We start from the raw sequence: 21,906 nt of genomic DNA on the forward strand, positions 1-21,906 counted from the left end.
ATATCCACCTGACTTATTGCATCCACAGTAAACAGACACCTCTACCTGGTACAGGCTCCTGACAATCTAGAAACCACTGGGGCTTTCCTTTCAAGGGTTCACCCTATTCACAGCAGTGATGCCAACTTTCTCAAAGAAGAACCATTTTTTTAAGCTGAGTTTTAAACTTGGCCAGAAGGGAAACCTGCCCAGGAGACTGCTTAAGAAAACCTAAGTGTTTTCCACTGTGCCCAAAAATTGAAATTTTAGGTGACTCATCTCAGTTTTAGCCTTTATTTCCAGGCAATCTCTTAACATGTCAGGTCATGATTAATTCATAAATATTTAGGCAAAAACAGTACCTCCTAGGCTGTGTCTACTTTTGAGAAATTTGATTATCAGGAAAGTGATCACGTTAATAAGCAGCTGAGATCAGTTTCACGGTGCTGACATGCTGAGAACCATCGGTAACTGCCACCTTGGCACGTGGACCCTTATTTCCATAACCGCTTGTGTAATGTGTATTTTAAAAAGGAAGAGAAAACCAAGGCTGGGTGAGGTGGCTCACGCCTGTAATCTCAGCACTTTGGGAGACCAAGGTGGGAGAATCACTTGAAGCCAGGAATTCGACACCAGCCTAGGCAACATACTGAGACTCTGACTGTACAAAAATTAAAAGAAAATTGTTTTAATTTAAAAAACAAATAGGAGAGAAACCCAGAAGTAACTGCATTGAGTGTAATGAATGATGCATTCACTGCTGTCTTGCTACTCTGCAAACGGCGGTGGGAGGAGGGCATTCCCTAAGCACCTTCTATGCTGTCTGCTACCCTCCCACCTGAGGCCTCCTAACCCCCTCCCTGTGAGGCAACCACTACTACCACCATTTATAGATGGGACTAGGAAGGCACAAAAGGATGAAAAAGCCTTGCCTGTGTAGCCAGAATTCCACTAAAGTCTGCCTTTGTACAAAACTCACGTTCATTCTACCACCCCTGATGCCGCCATGGTTCCCATAGGCCTCCGGGAATGAATGTGATTTTTTTTTTCCAGAAAAGACCAACAGTATTCTTTTCCAAAGCAAGCCTCACATCTTAACTCCTCCTTGCCTTCTATAATGTTGTCATTTTGAGAAAAAGTGATGGATGGGTGGTCCTAACTAGGATTTGGTCCTGCCTCTGACAAAATTAACTAGTCAAGAACAGCTAGAGAAGAGTAACAAAAGAAAGAAACCACTTTATATAAAACAAGGTGATGTTTGTCATAATTATCTCTAGGCAAGTTCTAAATACAAACTGCTGGTGATTTTAGAAGTCAATTACAGAGTGACAACATGGTCCCTCAGATTACTAACTCTCAATCTGTTAACTAAGTAACTATGTGACTGGATACACCCAGCCTCCTTGATAAAACCATGGTGCTGTGCCATATGACCTGAAAGACAGATGAGTGGTGCTTAGACTGTTGTGAGTTAGGAACCCCTTTCTGAGAATTTGATGAGTTATAATCTCTCCCCAGAATTCTGCAAATGAGCACGGACCCACCCAGTCCATCCATGAATGCCACTGCGTAGGTCTATACACTGTCTGCTCTGGAGTCTCCCCCAGAGTCTCCTCCCTTTTCCAAACAGTGATCACACTAGCTAGGTATTTCAGTGCCTTACATTCAACAAATGTTTAACTGTGACATAAAATGGATCACTGCAAAATGATAGCAAGTATACGCAGTACCTCAAACAGTACTCGGGCACATAGTCAGGGCTCAACAAATATTTGTCAAATGACTCGAAGTATTTAAAAGCATGCCCTATTATAAATTTTTTTAAACCATACAACTTTTTGTCAATTATCTCTTTCAAGCAGATAAAAATAGCATTCCCTTCAGCCAAAACTTAATGTAATTTATCCTTAAATTAATTAAAATATCTAAAGTTATTTTTTTATTATTACTGAATGCTACTAAGAAATAATGGCCTTTCTTAGGTCATTTCATATTTCTCTGCTAAAGAGCTGCACTTTTATAAGAAAAAAGATATCAAAATTTTAAAACAGCCAAAATAATTTTTTAAACCAAAGCCAAACCTCTATAAAGTTGCTAGCTTTATTGTTCATCCCTTTCAGAAATAAGAAACTTTAAGGCAGTTTCCACAAAAACTTTCACTCTTAGAACAGCCATGTGTCACTAAACAGGGATACTTTGTAAGAAAGCCATGTCAGGCAATTTCATCATTGTGCAAATATCGAACAGTGTGTTTACACAAACCTGGGTGGTATAGCCTACTACACACCTAGGCTACTGCTCCTAGGCTACAAACCTGTACATGTTACTGTCCTGAATATTACAGGCAGCTACAACACAATGTAAGTATTTGTGTATCTAAACACACCTAAACATAGAAAAGGTACAGTAAAAATACGGTGTTATACACTTAGGGGACCACCATCATATATGCAATCCACTGTTGATGGAAGTGTTGTTATGCAGTGCACTGATTGCACTTCTATTTCCTAGGCTTCACATTAAAACAGATTGCTTATTTAAGGCTCATTTGTTTTCCTACCATAAAATCTTTAACTAGCAAATTAATTTCTGCCACTAAAAATAAACAAACTACCTACCAACCAGTTTTAGGCTCACAGATAAAAATCCATACACACCCACATTCCCTGTGGATCCCATCAGTCTCTGATTTCTGCACTTGGTATAAATAATATGTTCAATATAGAAAGACAAACAAGAAGAAAAAAAAAAAACAATAAGGAGTTCGTCTTATTTATGGCCAAGGTTCTCAGACTTTGGTCCAAGGATCCCTTAAGGGTCCCGGAGACCCTCGCAAATCTGTGAGGGCAGATTCTCTTCCTAAACGTCAACTAAATACCACAAAAGAGCGAATGCAGAAGATGAGAATCCAGCTATCCTCTTTAAAACTCAATAAACTACAAGGCATTCAAGACATTTGTAGACATAGATAACAATGCCACTCTTCCCACTATAATTTTTTTTGCTTTGGAAAAGTTATTTTTCATTAATAATGTTATTTGTATTAACACAATTTAAATTAAGTAGCTCTTCATCTGTTTAAGTGATTTAATTTTTTTTCTTTCTTACCCAGTAAGTATCAAAAATCAAAATATTAACCTAGTAAATATCAAAATATAACCCAGATAAACAAAAAGTTCTTCAGGGTCCTCAATAATTTGATTTCAAGGGTATCAAGATCATGAGGCCATAAGGCTTTGAAAATCACTGGCCTGTAGCAACCACCCTTAACCTCTCACTGGATTAAAAAACAGCAGCAAACAGCAATTGGCTGACTTAATCTGCCAAGTAAAATTAGACTAATTCAAACCACTTTATTAAATAGATAAGTACTATAATATTTTAGGCACTAATAGTACACATCATCTCATTATCCACTGCTTTTCATACTCATTTTTATACAAAGTTTGAAGAGCTACTTAATTTTATATAACTGTAGCAAAATCCCACTTATGTGGACAGTGAACAGTTTAATTCCTCTCTCTGGACTGAATTAAATGCTTAGGTTACAATTAGTGTAGTTTTCCCATTTTAATCATCATTGCCCAACAGTTTTCTGCAGTAATTAGGCAGGAAACACAGCATATATACTTGTTCTGAAAATATTCATTGAAATGATTAGAACTTGTCAAAAATTTGATATAAAAAAGATACATGTCCAAAACACATAAATCCACATTTGAACTAGAAAGTTCGTTGACTGCTAACCCTAACTTATAGACTTAAAAATCACCCACAGTTGCCTGTAACTCAAGAACTGCTTCATACTTCTTGAAGGGGACAACCAATAACCCTCCCTCCACCCACTCCAATGAACCCATGAATTAAGCACTTGCATATATTTTTCTGTCAAAAATACCAACAGGAGGTTATCCGACACATTCGGAAATTCAGAAAGACACAGAGGTATAAAATACATCTCTACTAGCTTAAGCATACAAACCTCTGCCTATTCACACTTCTGGCATTTCAGAGAGGCACATACCACGTCACGTGGTATCACTTCCACAATTCTGATACCACTAAGTTATAGAACTTTTGCTGAAACTTTCTCCAGTCTTGCTTCTTTTAGTAATTGTGTCACTCACTCCTCCTCGATTCTCTGGGAAAGGGCTTTGTTGCATGCTTACATACCTCGAATTGCAGATGCGTGTCCCATAATGCCTTACATATATGGTATGCACTCAATGAACATAGCCATTTAAGGTGAAACAGGAGTACTGAAGAAAACATGTTAAATTGAAGTCCCAAAGCTAGAATAAGTTCAATAGATTTAAAACACGTAATAGCCTAAAGGGCATGGGCTTTCCCCAAATTTCTTCTGTGATTTCATCCAGGGTTAGGTTTTTAAATTTGACACTCTACTGAACAGACATAAAAGATGACTATCTCACCGGGCATGGTGGCTCAGGCCTGCAATCCCAGCACGTTGGGAGGCTGAGGCAGGCGGATCACCTGAGGTCGGGAGTTCCAGACCAGCCTGACCAACATGGAGAAACCCCGTCTGCACTAAAAATACAAAATTAGCCAGGTGTGGTGGCACAGGCCTGTAATCCCAGCTGAGGCAGAAAAATCGCTTGAACCCAGGAGGCGGAGGTTGCAGTGAGCCGAGATAGTGCTACTGCACTCCAGCCCCGGTGACAGAGTGAAGACTCCATCTCAAAAAAAAAAAGACTATCTATAGGAACCCTGGAATGGCAAAACAATAAGGCTTCCTCCATAAACTAAAGCCAGTTTACTTATCTGTACTGTGTGTGTAGAATATTTTATTTCCCAGCTATAATTTTTTGTCCCCCCAATCCCCTCTCAACATTTTCCAGAGAAATTTATAGGACAAGAATTTTAGAACTAGCTACCCTTTCCTTCAACCATTCCCCACTCCTCCACGCACATCCAGATACATGAAATATACCAAGATCTGTCTCAAAGACAATTTTAAAAGTAGCTACTATTCTACACAGAAGAGGGGGAAAAAAAAAAACCCTGAACTTTTATCTTCCCCCCAAAACTTATACCAAAAAAGTTATCAGATTTAAATGTTCAGTATCCCCCTTTTTTTTTTTTTTTACCATATTAAACACGGTCAAAATACTGCTATGTTCAGAAAGAAGGAGGCAAAACCTATAGGTTATCCCAGCTGAAAAGGGGCTGAATTCTCTCTATTTGCTACACAACATTTGAGATGCACTTTAAGTACAGGTCTCTCCAGAGCTAACTGGCAGATGCATGTACGGATCAAATGTACACATGAAAAATGAGTGTGACTTAGGCTGGTGAAAACATGAACTCTATGCACACAGCCCTGTCCACTGAATTTCCTTCTTTTTAAGAGCTTACTGGTATGCTCAGTTCTTATGTCTAAAATAGATATAAGATCAAGTTCACATTCCAAGGACAATTATGCAAAGAAAACAAGATATGGAAACCTAGCAACCAAGATGCATTCGCAGAGGATGACTGGTTTAAGTAGAAATGGTACATTACTAACCAACTTCACAAAGGGATTGTGATCTCTTGCCTCTAAAACTGATTTAAGATATAAAAATGAATATTCTTTTAAACTACAGCCAACCAGACTTAGAATGCAACCATTAACACTTTTAAAGTCAGGCAGGGGAATATACAGATCAAAGTGTATTTCCAAGTAAGTAATCACAGCAAATAGTGTTGCCTCCAATTTATGCCCCTCTTGTCTGATGCAAGTTTTGTAAAAAGACAAGAGCAGAGCAAACAGTCATATAAGAAAAAGAAATTTTAAAGGAAAAAAAGTAAAAGAAAAAAGCCAGGTCACTGAGAGAGACAGGGAGAGTGTGCATGCCTGTCTGTGCCTGTGTGGAGAAGTGTTGTCAGAAGGGGACCATATGTTTGTGTGTGTGTGTGTGTGCATGTGCAGCAGGCGTTTGAGTACTTACTGTGCCCGGCTCTCTGTCTGCTCCCGAGGTTACCAAGAAACGCACAGACATGCCCGTTCAGACACAGAGGCAAGAACAGAAATAAAAAAAAGGGGGGAATAATTAGAACACAAGCCCCAAACAGTTTTAAAAATGGCTTTTATTTATATAAGTCATTGCACATTCCTAATACAGTGATTTCCTGAAAATTACAGTATTTTGTAAACATAAGATTTACAGTTTAACCATACACAAAGCCTATTTTTTTATTTCTTGACAGAATAAATTACTTTTCTTCAAAAAATTAGTCAAGTGCAATTTTGCCCAATATTTAATGCATACTAGAATTAAAGCCTATGAAACTAAGTAGTAACAGATGCAATTATCAAACCTTTCATTTGAACACATTCACTTTCAAATTTAACTTCTTATTTCGCCCCATTTAACAACATTACTTTCTTTGAAAATTACCCAATTAAGCAGTTAACAGTTTTCCATAATATGGTACAGGCCACTGGCATTAACTAGGCAGTTGCCAAGATGTCAAGATGCCTGCAATCTAACGAGATCGAGAAATCTACAGATGCCCACAGCAAACCCTGCAAACTTCCAGGGTGACCTGTGTTTCAGTGGAAAGCTTTGCGACAGTTCCTCTTATCTCATTGTTTGCTCTCTGTATAGGTTGGGGCTCTCTTTAGCGATGCACACAACTTTGCAGCACTGTAAGAGTATGAGGACAAAGTCCTAATCTGGCTTGCCCGGCCTCTCACCTCTGTGGTGCTCTGCATCGTGGTGCTTCTTGTCATCTTTTATTGCCAAGTGAGACTGCCCACTCAGAGCACTAGACAGCGCAAGAAGGCCGGCACTGCCCCCGAGGGGCGGGATTCCAGGAGGCTGAAGTCCCGAAGGATGAGGCGTAAGGGGAACTGGGGGTCCGTGGCCATGAGAAAGATGCTGAGCTTGCAACTGCTGCTGCTGTTGGTGGTGGTGAGAGAAAAAGGAGGAGGAGGAGGAGGAGGTAGTGGTGACAGTGATGGCGATGGAGGCGGCATCCAGGGGAAAACAGACATGACAGGAGGGGAAGGCGGAAACAGAACAGGAGGTTCAACAAACACACAAAAGGAGCCAAGAAAGAGAGGGAGGAAAGGGGAAAAAATGCGATTAGTGCTTTCAGTTCATCAAAAGCTTTCACTTGCTCAATTACCTCTCCCACCTTCCCAAAATATAATCCTCATATCTACACTGTCACTTTCTGGTATCACTCACTCCGAGAGGGGAGCTGTTTATTATTAAGCAAGGCTGGCTACATCAGTAAGTAAACATGAGCTAGTTCTGTCTTTATGCGCCTCCAGGGATGAGATCCAGCATGTCACTGAATCTAAGATGCCACAGATTTTCAGACACACGCTGTTTTCAGAGGGTTTAAAATGGGGGTGGGGATGCATCCCACAATATAGTAGCCATACTCTCAACCTGTCACCAGGTAACTCCATTTCACCCTACACCCTTGCATTGACTTACCACAGTAGTATGATGAGACGAAACCAAAATACTATCACTAAGGAACAGAATTTGGAAAGGAAGACCCAGTAATCTGGGTGGGTGTCTCATGCACCACCCAGGCACTTATGCCCCCTTATTCCATCGATCCCTCTCAGTACTGTGAGGAAGTATTGCAATTCCCATTTCCCAGAAGGAATGAAGGCTCAAAGGCATTGACTAAATTGCTGAAACTCTATCCCTAGGCAAGAGGGGACTGCAGTCAGTACAGGAGCCACTCTTAAGGCTGCTGTTTACCATGCTGCCATAGACAGGGGAGAGGATCTCAGGGAGCCAGGCTTGTGGCCGCTGGAGGAAACATTAGAAACGAAACTTTGTTTATCCTTTCCTTCCTACCAAGCTCCACAACTCAAACCCACTCTTTCATTGTGACTGATGAAAATACTGAGACCTAGAATGGGTAGGACCGTGGATGAGGAAAGCACTTATGTGTGGGACTCCAGCCAGCGAGCCAAGCCCCCGTTCCCAAATGCCTTTTCCATGACTGCACTTTGCCCCCATTGCTTAACCCATTCCAGAAGTTCTAAGTCTGTTCTCATTACACAGTATCATTGTTCTTATACATTATATTTAAAAGCACATTGTATGAAATGAAAAAGTATCCAAGAAATGGCCCCTGTACCATGAATCTGGCCACATTTCAGCTGTCCAATATAAAACTTATTTTTGATGAGACAGTAAAAACGATTAAGGCTCAATTTCTAAGGTGTAATGTTAGAAAATTCTCCAGATTCTGATTCGTGCTCACTTCCTTGGGACTCAATTACTCATTTTATTTATTATCCCTTTGCGTGCACTGAATATATTAAATCTTCATGCCAGATCTTCAGTCATTTCTACCCAGCCCACTGATTTTTAACGGAATCCCAAACACAGTTCCCAGCCTCAAAAGTTAGAGAAAACACCATCTTAAGGCCAGAAATCAGTGTCTGTGGAAATTTTACAATGAATTTTCAAGCACTCCAACTTTTCTAAAAATGTTTAGGGTCAGGCACAGTGGCTCACTATAATCCTATAATCCCAACACTTTGGAGGCCAAGGCAGGAAGATCACTGCAGCCCAAGAGTTTGAGACCAGCCTGGGCAACATAGGGAGATTCCATCTCTATTTAAAAATAAACAAATAAAAATGTCTAAGAGCCAGCCAACCATCTTTATAAACTTTCATTCTTTTCAAAGAGAGCATGGTTCTAATTAGAAGCAAAATGGAAAAGGAGATGAGGTCAGAACAGGCAGCATTCATAGCATTCTTGGAAAGTATAAACTACTCATTCACCATTTGAGATCATAATAACAATTTCTTTATGCATAAAATCACCTTCCTGTCATCCCAAAGACACTAATTCTTGCTCTGTCACCTTTTAAGAGCTTGGCAATAGTGAGACATAAAACTGAAGAAGCTTGCAGTGGCATCACGGTCCACTAGGCATGCTCATTAGCACTTAATTAGGAACTAGACACCTGCCATAAGAGATGTGCTTGGAGAAGGATGAGGAACAGGACTGCCCTACCAGCAATTACTATCATTACTTGGAGAGTAAGAGCTATGTCAGGCTTCGGGGGGGGGGGGCATGCAATGATGCATACACAAGCAAGTGCAGCGGGTAATTAAGCACGGCACTAATTAAAAGAAGATGAGAGAGGCTAAGCAGAGGGGAAGGAATCTAACTACAGGGTGGAGGATGTCACCCTCTCACCCCTCTCCCTGCTTTCCCCACTCCCCTAAAAATCTAGAATGGAGTCACCAGAAGATGACTTCAGAGGTGGGATTCTTATGTCAGACCAAACATACTCTGGTAATATTTAGATACTAACAAAGTAAAGATTTCCGGCCAGGCACAGTGGCTCACCCCCATAATCCCAACACTTTGGGAGCCCAAGGCAAGTGGATCACGAGGTCAGGAGTTCAAGACCAGCCTGGCCAAGATGGTGAAACCCCGTCTCTACTAAAAATACAAAAATTAGCCAGGTGTGGTGGCGGATGCCTGTAATCCCAGCTACTGGGGAGGCTGAGGCAGGAGAATCATTTGAACCCGAGTGGCAGAGGTTGCAGTCAGCTGAGATCACGCCACTGTACTCCAGCCTGGACGACAGAGTGAGACTCCGTCTCAAAAAAAAAAAAAAAAAGAAAAAAAGAAAAAAGAAAAAAAAAGATTTCCCCTCCCATAAATCCAAGCTAGCTTTCAGAAAGAAAGCTGGGGAAGGTGGATCATGCCTGTGATCCCAGCACTTTGGGAGGCTGAGGCGGGTGGAACACTTGAGGTCAGGAGTTTGAGACCAGCCTGACCAACATAGTGAAACCCTGTCTCTACTAAAAATATACAAATTAGCCGGGCGTGGTGGTGCATGCCTGTAAAATCCCAGCTACTTGAAAGGCTGAGGTGAGAGAATCGCTTGAACCTGGAAAGCAGAGGCTGTAGTGAGCTGAGATCGTGCCACTGCACTCCAGCCCGGGTGACAAGAGTGAGACTCAGTCTCCAAAAAAAAAAAAGATGAACTGGGTAGCAGATTCTGGTATCTTACTGTGAAGAGGTGATGGCTTACATAATGGGGCTTTGCCACAGCTGTGAAGCAAACTTTTGTGGTTAAACCCAACAGTTTGACTAATATCTATCAACAGCAACATTCAACAGCCTAACTGGCCACAGGTAACTTCCACCTCTACCCTAATCTGACCTTCTAGGTCCCCTGAACAAACAGCTCACTGTCTGTTATTAGAGGTAACTGGGTTCTTCCATCCATTGCTTGGCTACAATAAAAGGTTCTTTTTTTTTTTTTTTTTTTTTTTTAAGCAAAATCCTATCAAATTGAAAGGAGTACTAAGTAACAATCAAATGGATCACAACTGCTGAAGATGTCGTGATTCTAGGAAATGTGGCCACTCCACCTCATATTCGACTTCTTGTTTCTGCAGGGCAGTGCTCCTAGATAATATCTAAGTGTCCATCGTCTGGCACAAGCTTGGAACACATCTGAGGCAGGGAGGGTAGGTATCATGATACCTACCCATTTCACAGATGATACTGGCTCAAAGCCAAGAGGCTTGCTACAGGGCTCAGAGCCAGAATGAGGGCTACAAACCTTTTGTTTCCTAGGACAAGATTTCTCCTGTAACCCCAGCAGCTCAATCATGTTCTCCAGAATAAGAAAGGAAAAGGGCAAAGTCATTCTCTACTGAGACTTCGCATTTCCCCCACTGCTCAGCTAACCAGATGCTCTTGAGAACACCTGATACTACATACACAGAGACAAATCCACCCTCACCAACAGGCCTAATGGCAGTGACAGGGGAGTTCACGCTTAGACTGCATGAGTACCATCTCCTGTCCCCCTCCCCTTCTCAATGCCTGTCCTACATCTGCAAAAGGACACTATCCCTTGCCCCCAGCTCTCTTCCAAAGAAGCACGTCAAGAAGAATCAAGCCTAACAGTGTTGGCTCTGGCTTTTCTCAGAAGTAGATGCTTAACATTATAAACACAAAGTGTCATTTCTGAGATAACATATTTATTTAAATGAGTAGAGGGGCCAAATCTAGAAGAGTAAAACAGCTATCTCCAAAAGGACAGCGCTCCTCTGTCCCATCTGTCTTTGGAAGCCCATTTTTTCTCAACAAGGCTTACCTGAGACAATCTTGTACTTATCACCTTCAACAAAAGGAAAAAGTATGGATGCTACTTGAATATATTTTAGGAAAAAGTGATACTGATACTACTATATAGCCAAAACCCAATAGCTCTGCCGATCAGGAGAATTTATGCACACTTTTCTTTTTTTGAGACAGAGTCTTCACTGTCGCCCAGGCTGGAGTACAGTGGCGCAATCTTGGCTCACTACAATCTCCTCCTTCTGGGTTCAAGCGATTCTCCTGCCTCAGCCAGCCAAATAGCTGGGATTCCAGGTGCACACCACCACGCCCAGCTAATTTTTGTATTTTTAGTAGAGATGAGGTTTTACCACATTGGCCAGGCTGGTCTGGAACTCCTGACCTCAAGTGATCCTCCCACTCCGGCCTCCCAAAGTGCTGAGATTACAAGCGTGCGCCACCACACCAGCCGATACATGCATTTTTTTTGAAGCAAAGTCTCACTCTGTTACCCAGGCTGGAGTGCAGCAGTGCAATCATGGCTCACTGCAGCTCAAATGCCTGGGCTCAAACAATCCTCTCACCTCAGGCTCCTAAGTACATACTTAGCTAGGACTAGAGGTGTGCACCACTACACTTGGCTAATTTTTTTTTATAGAGATGGGGTCTCACCATGTTGCCCAGACTGGTCTGGAACTCCTGTTTTCAAGCAATCCTCCTGCCTCAGGCTCCCAAAGTGCTGGGATTACAGGTGTGGGCCACTGTGCCTGGCCACAGCTTGGCTAATTTTTTTTACACAGATGGGGTCTCACTATGTTGCGCAGGCTGGTCTAGAACTCCTGGCTTCAAGCAATCCTCCTGCCTCGGCCTTCCAAAGTGCTAGATTACAAGTGTAAGCTACCATAGCTGGCCTGCATCTGTCCTCTCTAACCAAAACCTGCCCCTATCATTTCGAAAACTGCAAGATGTTTTTTTCAACATGACAGGAAGGATGAGGAAATTTATTCTTCTATCTAGGCATTAGTTTAATTAGGAAATTTGCTTAAAAGTCAAAATGCTTGTAGATTTATACAACACAGAACACACATGAAAAAGTTTGTAAAGTGATTAGTAAAAGTTTTTTGTTTTTTCGTTTTTTTTTTTTTTTTTGAGACAGTCTCGCTCTGTCGCCCAGGCTGGAGTGTAGTGGTGCAATCTCGGCTCACTGCAACCTCCACCTCCCGGGTTCAAGCTATTCTTGTGCCTCAGCCTCCATAGTAGCTGGGATTACAGGTGAGCACCACCAGACCCAGCTAATTTTTGTATTTTTAGTAGAGATGGGGTTTTGCCATGTTGGCCAGGCTAGTCTCGAACTCCTGACTTCGAATGATCAGCCCACCTCGGCCTCCCAAAGTGCTGGGATTACAGGCATGAACCACCGCGCCCAGCCGAGAAAAAGCATTTTTGATAAGCAATGACAGTTTCTAGCAATATAGCTGGTTTCTCAGGCTATGATTCTAGACCACTGGTTCTCAAGCAGAACCAATTTTGACACCCCTCCCCTCCCTGCTTCAGGGACATATGGCCATGTGTGGAGGTCACTGCGGGGGAGGGAAAAGAATGCTACTGGTGCATCTAATGGGTGAAGGCCAAGGATGCTGTGAACATCCTACAATGCACCGGACAGCCCTCACCACAGAGAATTATCCTGCCCAAAATGTCAACAGTGCTAAGGTTCACTGACTCGAATTTAGACCTAAGCTGAGATTCTGTGCCATTAATTAGAATTCATGTTCTTGTATGCTAAATGACTTGCCAAATTCTTGTTTAAAAAATAAAAATACTGTTCAACATTCAATCACATTCACTGTCCCTTCATCGCCATCTGAGTACCCTGTCACAACACAAAAAAATGAACATCTGCTTTCTTAAGCTGATTCCACTAACAATTTCAAAAATTAAAAAAAAAAAAATCCTTGTATTTTACAAAGCAATTTGAGAAAGGACTACACTGGGAAATTTTACATACTGGTGTTCTGGGGCCCTAAAGGGAATGACAAACGTTCAGATTTGGGGATAAAGAGATCAGTGCACTTGCTCTAACCAAAATCATTTGAATAGGCTGAGAGTGAGACAAATAAAACAAATGCCAAACCCTGAGTTAATGATACCGAAAACCCACAAGGAATAAAGCGATCTCATCCATGTCAAACAACAGCCACGCATTGAGAATTTTAATTCACATTTTACTTAGTGCAGCTTGGGTCAATTATATTACTATAATGAAACTGACTTTGCTGTTTACATTCAGAGTGTTACTGTAATGGTATAGTTTCTACACACAGTCACAGCACATGGCTTATCACAATGTTGTTGTAGCCTCTAACAACTGGGAAGGACACCCAGTATGAAAACACAGGCCAATGCCCACCTTCTCCTGACCGGAAACTAAGCTCCTTACCACCAACCATGGAATCAACTTTAATTTCTGAAACTTCACCCGCTCTGTAACCCCAAGAAAAACTATGTCATAAAAAATCACAGACTTAACCCAATCCAAACTAAAACCATGCCCCTAAGTGGCACCTCTGATGCTAAGAGTGACAGTAAGTGGCATTTATAGCACCCGGTATTTAAACACTTTCTTTTAAGGGGACAAAAACGTGAAAAGGAGCATTTGTTGACAGTTCTCTCCAAATCACTCTTCCTTGATTTCTGCTATTTCCCTGTTCTTTAAAACACTCAATTCCTATCTTGGGAGACAGCAAAATAAATAAATAAATAAATAAATAAATAAATAAATAAATAAATAAATAAATAAAAATAAAGAAGAAGAAAACTGGTATGCTACGTAAACACGTGGAAAAGAGCTGTCTGGCAGCAGAAAACATCAAGGATGCTACTGCAGGAGTTATCGCAAAACCTCCCATTATGTGAATGGCCTCTCACGTAAAGAGGGGCAAGGGTGATAAACAGGGAGAAACTGCTTATGGGGCCAAGAATTCTCCAGCCACTTGAAGACAATAACAAAAACTAAAATAACAACCCACTAAAGGCCCCATCTCAATGCAGGAGCACACAGAAAATGATGCATGGGCAACCTAAGGAATGGGAGAAAATATTTGCAAACCATACCTCAAATAAGAGGTTAACATCCAAAAAACTCAATAGTACAAAAATAAAAAAATAAGTATCCTAATTTAAAAATGGGCAAAGGACCTCCTGAACAGACATTTCTCAAAGAAGACATACAAATGGCCAACAGATATACAAAAAAATGCTCAATATCATTAATCATGAAGGAAACGCAAATCAGAGCCACAATGAAATATCACCTCAGGCTGGGCGCAGTGGCTCACGCCTGTAATCCCAGCACTTCGGGAGGCCGAGGTGGACGGATCACCTGAGTTTGGGAGTTTGAGACCAGCCCAACCAACATGGAGAAACCCAGTGTCTACTAAAAATACAAAATTAGCCAGGTGTGGTGGCGCATGCCTGCAATCCCAGCTACTCAGGAGGTTGAGGCAGGAGAATTGCTTGAACCTGGGAGGCAGAGGTTGCAGTAAGCGGAGATCGCGCCATTGCACTCCAGCCTGGGCAACAAGAGCAAAACTCCATCTCCAAAAAAAAAGAAAGAAAGAAAGAAATGTCACCTCAAACCCGCTGAGATGGTGGGTAACAAAAAGACAAAGATATGTGTTAGTGATGGTGTGGAGAAAAGGAAACCTTTGTACACTGTTCTTAGGAATGTAAATTGGTACAGCCCTGATGCAAAACAACAGTATAGAGGTTTCTCAAAAAGTTAAAAATAGAACTACTTTCTCAAAAAGGTTAATTATCCCTTTTCTGAAGTGCTTGGGACCAGCAATGTTTGGATTCTGGATTTTTTTCAGATTTTTAAATATTTGCAATATTCTTACTGGCTGAGAATTAGGGCTGCTCAATCTGTACATGATCCAGCAATCCCACTTCTGGGTATATATCTAAAGAAAATGAAATTGGGGTCCGGGGTCCGGGCACAGTGGCTCATGCCTGTAATCCCAGCCTTTGGGAGGCCGAAGCAGGTGGATCACCTGAGGTCAGGAGTTCGAGACCAGCCTGGCCAACATGGTGAAACCCCGTCTCTACTTAAAAAAAAAAAATTAGCCAGGCATGGTGGTGGGTGCCTATAATCCCAGCTACTCTGGAGGCTGAGGCAGGAGAACTGCTTGAACCCAAGAGATAGAGGTTGCAGTGAGCCAACACGGTGCCACTGCACTCCAGCCTGGGTGACAGAGTGAGACTCCATCTCAAAAAATGAAAGAAAAGAAAGGAAAGAAAGGAAAGAAAGAAAGAGAGAGAAAATGAAATCAGTTTATCAAAGATACATCTGCAATCCATGACCACTGCAGTGCTATCACGAGAGCCAAGATACCGAACAACCCAAATGTCTGTTGATGGATGAACAGATAAAGAAAATGTGGTACATATAAACACAATGGAATACCATTCAGCCTTGAAAAAGAAGAAAATCCTACCACTTATGACAACATGGGCAGATCTGCAGGACAGTAGGCTAAGTGAAATAAGCAGATTCAGAAAGACAAATAATGCATAATCTCCCTTCTATGTGGAATCTAAGAGTACAACTCACAGAAGCAGAGAGTAGAATGGCGGCTGCCTTGTGGGGTAGGGGAAAATGAGGAGCAATTGGTCAAAGGGTACAAGGTTTCAGTTACCCAAGATAAAGAAGATCTGGATTTCCAAGGTACAACACGGTGACTATAGTTAATAATACGGTATTGTATACTTGAAATTTGCTAAAATGGTACTTTGTGGTGTGTTTGTTTTTTGTTTTTTGTTTTTTTTTGACAGAGTTTCGCTCTCGTTGCCCAGGCTGGAGTACAGTGGTGCGATCTCGGCTCACGGCAACCTCCACCTCCTGGGTTCAAGCGATTCTCCTGCCTCAGCCTCCTGAGTAGCTGGGGTTACAGGCATGTGCCACCACGCCAGGCTAATTTTGCATTTTTAGTAGAGATGGGGTTTCTCCATGTTGGTCAGGCTGGTCTGGAACTCCCAAACTCAGGTGATCCGCCCACCTCAGCCTCCCAAAGTGCTGGGATTACAGGCATGAGCCACCGCGCCCCGCCCTTTGTTTTGTTTTCTTAGAGACAGGGTCTCATTTGGTCACCCAGGTGGGATACAGTGGCATGATTTTATCTCATTGCAGCCTTGAAGTCCCAGACTCAAGCAATCCTCCCACCTCAACCTCCTGAGTAGCTGGGACTACAGGCACGCACCACCACACTCAGCTAATTTTCTTGATTTTCACTGGAAAAAAAGTCTTGCTATGTTGCCCAGGCTGGTGTCCAATGCCTGAGCTCAAGCAATCCTCCTGCCTTGGCCTCCCAAAGTGCTGGGATTACATGTGTGAGCCACCATGCCTGGCCTGTCTTTATTCTTTCTCCATTTCAGCTAATCCACACAGGCCAACTCCTCCTGCATGACCACTGCCTTGCTCATCCCATTTCCCCGGAAGGCCATTAAGGCTATGACAAGCCATGTGAAGGTGGATCCACTACAAAAACTATACAGGTTTTGGTTGAAAAGATGTTCAACATCATCAGCCATCAGGAAAATGCAAATCAAAAACGGGAGATGCTGCCTCACACCCATTAGGATGCGGAGAATAAAAAAGATGGACAGGAAATGCCAGAGATCATGTAGAGAAACTGGAATTCTCGTACGCTATTGTGGGAATGTAAAATGATGCAGCCGCTTTGGAAAACAGTCTGGCTGTTGCTCAAAAAGTTACCATAGACCCAGTGATTCTAATCCCAGAGACAAATCCAAGAGAAAACATGCCCACACAAAAACCTGTACACAAACGTTCATAGCAGCATTATTCATAATAGCCAATCAGTGGAAATAACCTAAATATCCATCAACTTATGAATGAATAAGCAACTGTAGTATATTGATGAAATTGTCAATAGAAAGGACTAAAATACTGGTGCATACGACAACATGGATAAACCTTGAAAACATGCTAAGTAAAAGAAGCCAGGCATACAAGGCTACATATTATATGATTCCATTCATATGAAATGTCCAGAATAGGCAAATTCATAGAGATGGATAAGCACATTGGTAGCAGCCAGAGGTTAGGGGAGGAGGCATGAAGAATAAATGGTAATGAATACGGAGTTTCTTTACAGGGTGACAAAAATGTTCTAGAAAAATTTTATAGTCGTGATGGTTGTACAGCAATGTGAATATGCTAAAAACCACAGAAGTGTATGCTTTAAAAAAGGTGAATTTGGCCAGGTGCAGTGACTCATGCCTGTAATCCCAGAACTTTGGGAGGCAGAGACAGGTGAATCACCTGAGGTCGGGAGTTTGAGAACAGCCTGGCCAAATATGGTGAAACCCCATCTCTATTAAAAATGCAAAAATTAGCCAGGCGTGGTGGTGTGTGCCTGTAATCCCAATTACTTGGGAGGCTGAGGCAGGAGAATTGTTTGAACCCAGGAAGCGGAGGTTGCAGTGAGCCGAGATCGCACCATTGCACACTGCACTCCAGCCTGGGTGATAGAGTGAGACACTGTCTCAAAAAAAAAAAAAAAAAAGGTGAATTTGATGGTATATGTATCATATCTCTATTTTAAAAATAACACACAATAGGCTGGGTGCGGTGCCTCACGTCAGTAATCCCAGCACTTTGGGAGGCCAAGGCAGGTGGATCACCTGAGGTCAGGAGTTCCAGACCAGCCTGACCAACATGGAGAAACCCTGTCTGTACTAAAAATACAAAATTAGCCAGGCATGGTGGCGCATGTCTGTAATCCCAGCTACTTGGGAGGGGAGGCTGAGGCAGAAGAATCGCTTAACCCGGGAGGCAGAGGTTGCAGTGAGCGCCAAGATCGCGCCATTGCACTCCAGCCTGGGCAACAAGAGAGAAACTCCGTCTCCAAAAAAACCAAACAATAGTAATAATAATTCAACTGTAATTTTAAAATAACTAAAAGAGTGTCATTAGATTGTAACACAAAAGATAAATGCTTACCGGGTCTGGTGGCTCACACCTATAATCCCAGCACTTTGAGAGGCCAAGATGGGTGGATCACCTGAGGTCAGGAGTTCCAGACCAGCCTGGCCAACACGGAGAAACCTCGTCTCTACTAAAAATACAAAATTAGCCAGGCGTGGTGGCACATGCCTATAATCCAAGCTCCTCGGGAGGCTGAGGCAGGAGAACCGCTTGAACCCAGGAGGCAGAGGCTGTGGTGAGCTGAGATCAAGCCACTGCACTCCAGCCTGGGCAACAAGAGTGAAACTCTGTCTCCAAAAAAATAAAATAAAATAAAATAAAAATAAATGCTTGAGGGGATAGATACCCCATTCTTATGATGTGTTTATTAAACACTGCATGCCTGCATCAAAACATCTCCTGTACCTCATAAATATATACACCTAGTATACACAAAAACAAAAAATTTAAAAATACACAGGTGTAACTCCTATAATGGGGTATTCTATTTTCTATTCTGAAGCTTTTTTCTCCTTCTGGAAAAATGAAGAATATATAATGCTTTATTCCAGGGAATCAAGTAAAAATCACAGGAAACTATGTGGGTGGGTTGATAGGCGCAGCAACCACAGCACACGTTAACCTATGAAACAAACCTGCACATCCTGTACATGTATCCCGGAACTTAAATTAAAATTTTTTTAAAAAAGGAAAGAAATATGTGGGGAAATTAAAAAGTAAATGCTTCGACACTTTTCTAATAACTACAAAGCATGATGACAATAATCCGGACACTGAGGAAAAGTTCTGCATTTGTCAGGCGCCTAGTTGTGCTCTCAGTAAAAACAAACAAACAAACTTAACCAAAGGAGAAATGGGCTGCGAAGACTTCTTTGCAATATTGCTCTTTCCCTTCGGAAATTTAATAAAAGGGCTAGACTGTTGGAATTTAAGTAGAGAGTACGTCACTAAATACAAGTTAGTAGAGCTAGAAGATCCATGTTTGTTGTAGCTATTTAGTCTTCTCTCGGTAGCAGGATATGCATTATTCTCCTAGGGAGAATTTGTTTTATAAAGAAACTTACAGCTGGGTTACTGATGGCTTTCCAGGGATTAACCACATACTCATAAGAATAAGAGGCTAACCTCATCCTCTTAAACTTCACACACTACAATCCCATAGATAGCTGACAGCTATAGCCAAAGGAGAAAAATAATCCAACATTTTACTAATCCTTAAACCAATCATCTCATGCAACAGTGGAGAGCCCTTTAGGTCTACAACTCATCTCTTAGGGATAGACAGGCTCCTTCTACAAATGTTTTAGGAGTTTGAATTCACAGCCATCCCCTACACAAAAACATCTAGTCAGACATCACAAAATACCCTAGACTTATTTTTAATTTTATACTAAGTTGTTTTAAAATATACAAAATCAGATATTTGCCTATGGAGAAGGAATATAGAAATCTGACCAATAAACAGATTCCCATATAAGCCCCATATGCCTTGACCAAGGTTATGTTCATGAAAAATAAGTCAGACTACATCCAAATAAGTGAGAAAGAAAAATGAGGTTGCCTAAACCCGAATTTCATGTTTTTTTTTTTCTCTTATGCATAGGTTATATGTAAACAAACTCAAATTTCTTGATCTCCTAAAGTTCACAGGCATTACTATGGGTAACTGCTCAAATTTTCTGGCACCCAACTGTCAGCTCTGAGGCCACAAATAGAAACCTGGCATTTTGTGGACGGGAAGGACAGTCCCCACTGGTCATCTGACGATGTCTTCTAACTCTCTCTTCCCTCCCAATTTTATCAGAATGATTCCTATAACCTCTTGTGCCAACAATGACACTATCTGCCTTATTCTTTGTGTTAGGTAAGGAAGCCAATGATGTCTTCACGTTTTTGCTCTCAATTCTGTCTCCATCTGTTCCCCAAACTTAAGTTTGCACATCAAAAGCTAAATGGCCATCCTTTTTCACTATTGTTTCCTTATTAAAAGTCATTCATGCACAACAACTTAATGGCAGGAGCAAAGCATCTGGCTGGGTCTAATCTCAAACACCCACATCCCTGTAACCACTAAAGACAAAGGAGGAGGTGCACTGCTGCTTGGCACAACCACCACCGACCAGGACTTGACCAACTGGACACACAGATCTGCTACAAGCACTTAGGGAAACCAGACAGACAAAACTGCGGTTCAAGGAGTCAGGACCACATGTTCAGGGAAGGCTGCCAGCCAGGGTCTTATCCCCACAAAGGCTGGGAAGGTAGATGGTATTACCATCTACAGATAGGGGACATTGATAGAGGTTAACTGACTATATGAGGTCATAAAGCTAATAGATGGCAGCTAAGCATCCTCCCCAAGTCCATCTGATCCCAAGGCCCATGCTTTGTCCAAGGCAACACAATGTAAATATTCCTATGTGGATTACCAAAAACACCATGAAATGGACCAACAGGTGGTTAGAAATAAAATATACAACTGTGCCATTGTTTACTATTAATATTTTTAAAAATGCAATTAGCTCATTCTTTTTTAACTTTTCAGTTAAAAAAACAACCATCTTTATGGGCAGGCACGGTGGCTTGCACCTGTAATCCCAACACTTTGGGAGGCTGAGGCGGGTGGATCACCTAAGTTTGGGAGTTCAAGACCAGCTTGGCCAACATGGTGAAACCCTGTCTCTACTAAAAATACAAAAATTAGCTGGGTATGGCGGTGCATGCCTGTAATCCCAGCTACTCGGGCGGCTGAGGCAGGAGAATCACTTGAACCCTGGGAGGCAGAGGTTGCAGTGAGCCGAGATCAAACCACTGCACTCCAGCCTGGGTTACAGAGTAACACTCTGTCTCCAAAAAAAAAAAAAAAACCCAAGCATCTTTAGCTCTTCTTTCACATGCCAAAAGAAAGAAAGAAAAAAAAGCAAATATCTTTCTTTAGGAGAAGGGGAAAAACTGTAAGAATAAGGGAATTCACTGGGGTCCTGGAAACCACCCCCTTATTGTGGAATGTGTTTGATACACAGGTATCAAAAATCAAGCTGTGCATTTCACTATATTACAATTATACATCAACTGAAAAAAACAAATATATGTGTGTACAGATATGTATCTCTCTATATTATCCCTCGATTATCTGTGATGTAAAGAGAACAATAATTATTTAAAATCCCAATCCCAACTGAAATCAATTATTCAATATCTATCAGAGCAGGTAGAAGAGAGCTTTTAGTTCCAAACTCCCCAAATAATAAAGTGGAGAAGTGGTCTTGAAGAATCTTTCAATCAATTATCCCTGCATTCAGGCAGCCATTAGCCATTCCACAAATAAGATGTTACAACATTTAATAACCAATTTTGTTTTGATCATTCTTAATAGAAATTTTAAAAAACAAACAAAAATGTTGCTTATGGTGTAAAAACGATCCTGATCTAAAAACTCAAGGTCTCAAATGAGTAAGTTCCCCTCCCACAATGCGACTTGTTTTCTAAGGCCTAAGTGAGCTGTGTGTCAAACCAAATAAACCTTGTACATATTTTGTACACCTTTGCACTATAAATTATCCTTTTCATTGTGACAAGACTACAATACATTTAATAGGAAAAGAATTGGTAAGAAGCAACAGTCAAAAAGTAGGGCTGTAGTTATTATTCTGCCAGTCATCAAATTTGCTGTCGAAGCTGTTTAAAAAAAGGTCTACAAAAATATTTCAATAGTCTCTCCAGTATCAAATACCTAAGAAGCTTATTTTTCTTAAATACCGATACTCTATGTAAGTTGAAGGCAGGTGCTATGGTGAGAAAGAATTAAAATTCAGTATTTTTTGTCAGACAGGAGAACTACAATT

At 41.4% G+C, this 21,906-nt stretch overlaps 1 protein-coding gene across 12 annotated transcripts in view; it reads right to left on the reverse strand.

The window, feature by feature from the left end:
* TLE1 (TLE family member 1, transcriptional corepressor) overlaps window positions 1–21,906 on the reverse strand; it is a 104,804-nt gene that overhangs the window by 43,783 nt on the left and 39,115 nt on the right. For 7 of the 12 annotated variants that reach the window (XM_055349822.2, XM_019034003.4, XM_004048167.5 and 4 more), the window contains 2 exons: window positions 6,680–6,884; window positions 5,931–5,947 (listed from right to left, as the gene is read on the reverse strand). The exons of 2 other annotated variants lie outside the window; for them this stretch is intronic. In XM_055349822.2, the coding sequence (XP_055205797.1) occupies window positions 5,931–5,947; window positions 6,680–6,884 (222 nt within the window). The remainder of the gene's footprint in view (window positions 1–5,930; window positions 5,948–6,679; window positions 6,885–21,906) is intronic. 3 more of the 12 variants (XM_055349825.2, XM_055349819.2, XM_019034001.4) reach the window with 1 other exon arrangement.

The sequence above is a fragment of the Gorilla gorilla genome, chromosome 13 (assembly GCF_029281585.2).
Source record: "Gorilla gorilla gorilla isolate KB3781 chromosome 13, NHGRI_mGorGor1-v2.1_pri, whole genome shotgun sequence".
NCBI lineage: Eukaryota > Metazoa > Chordata > Mammalia > Primates > Hominidae > Gorilla > Gorilla gorilla.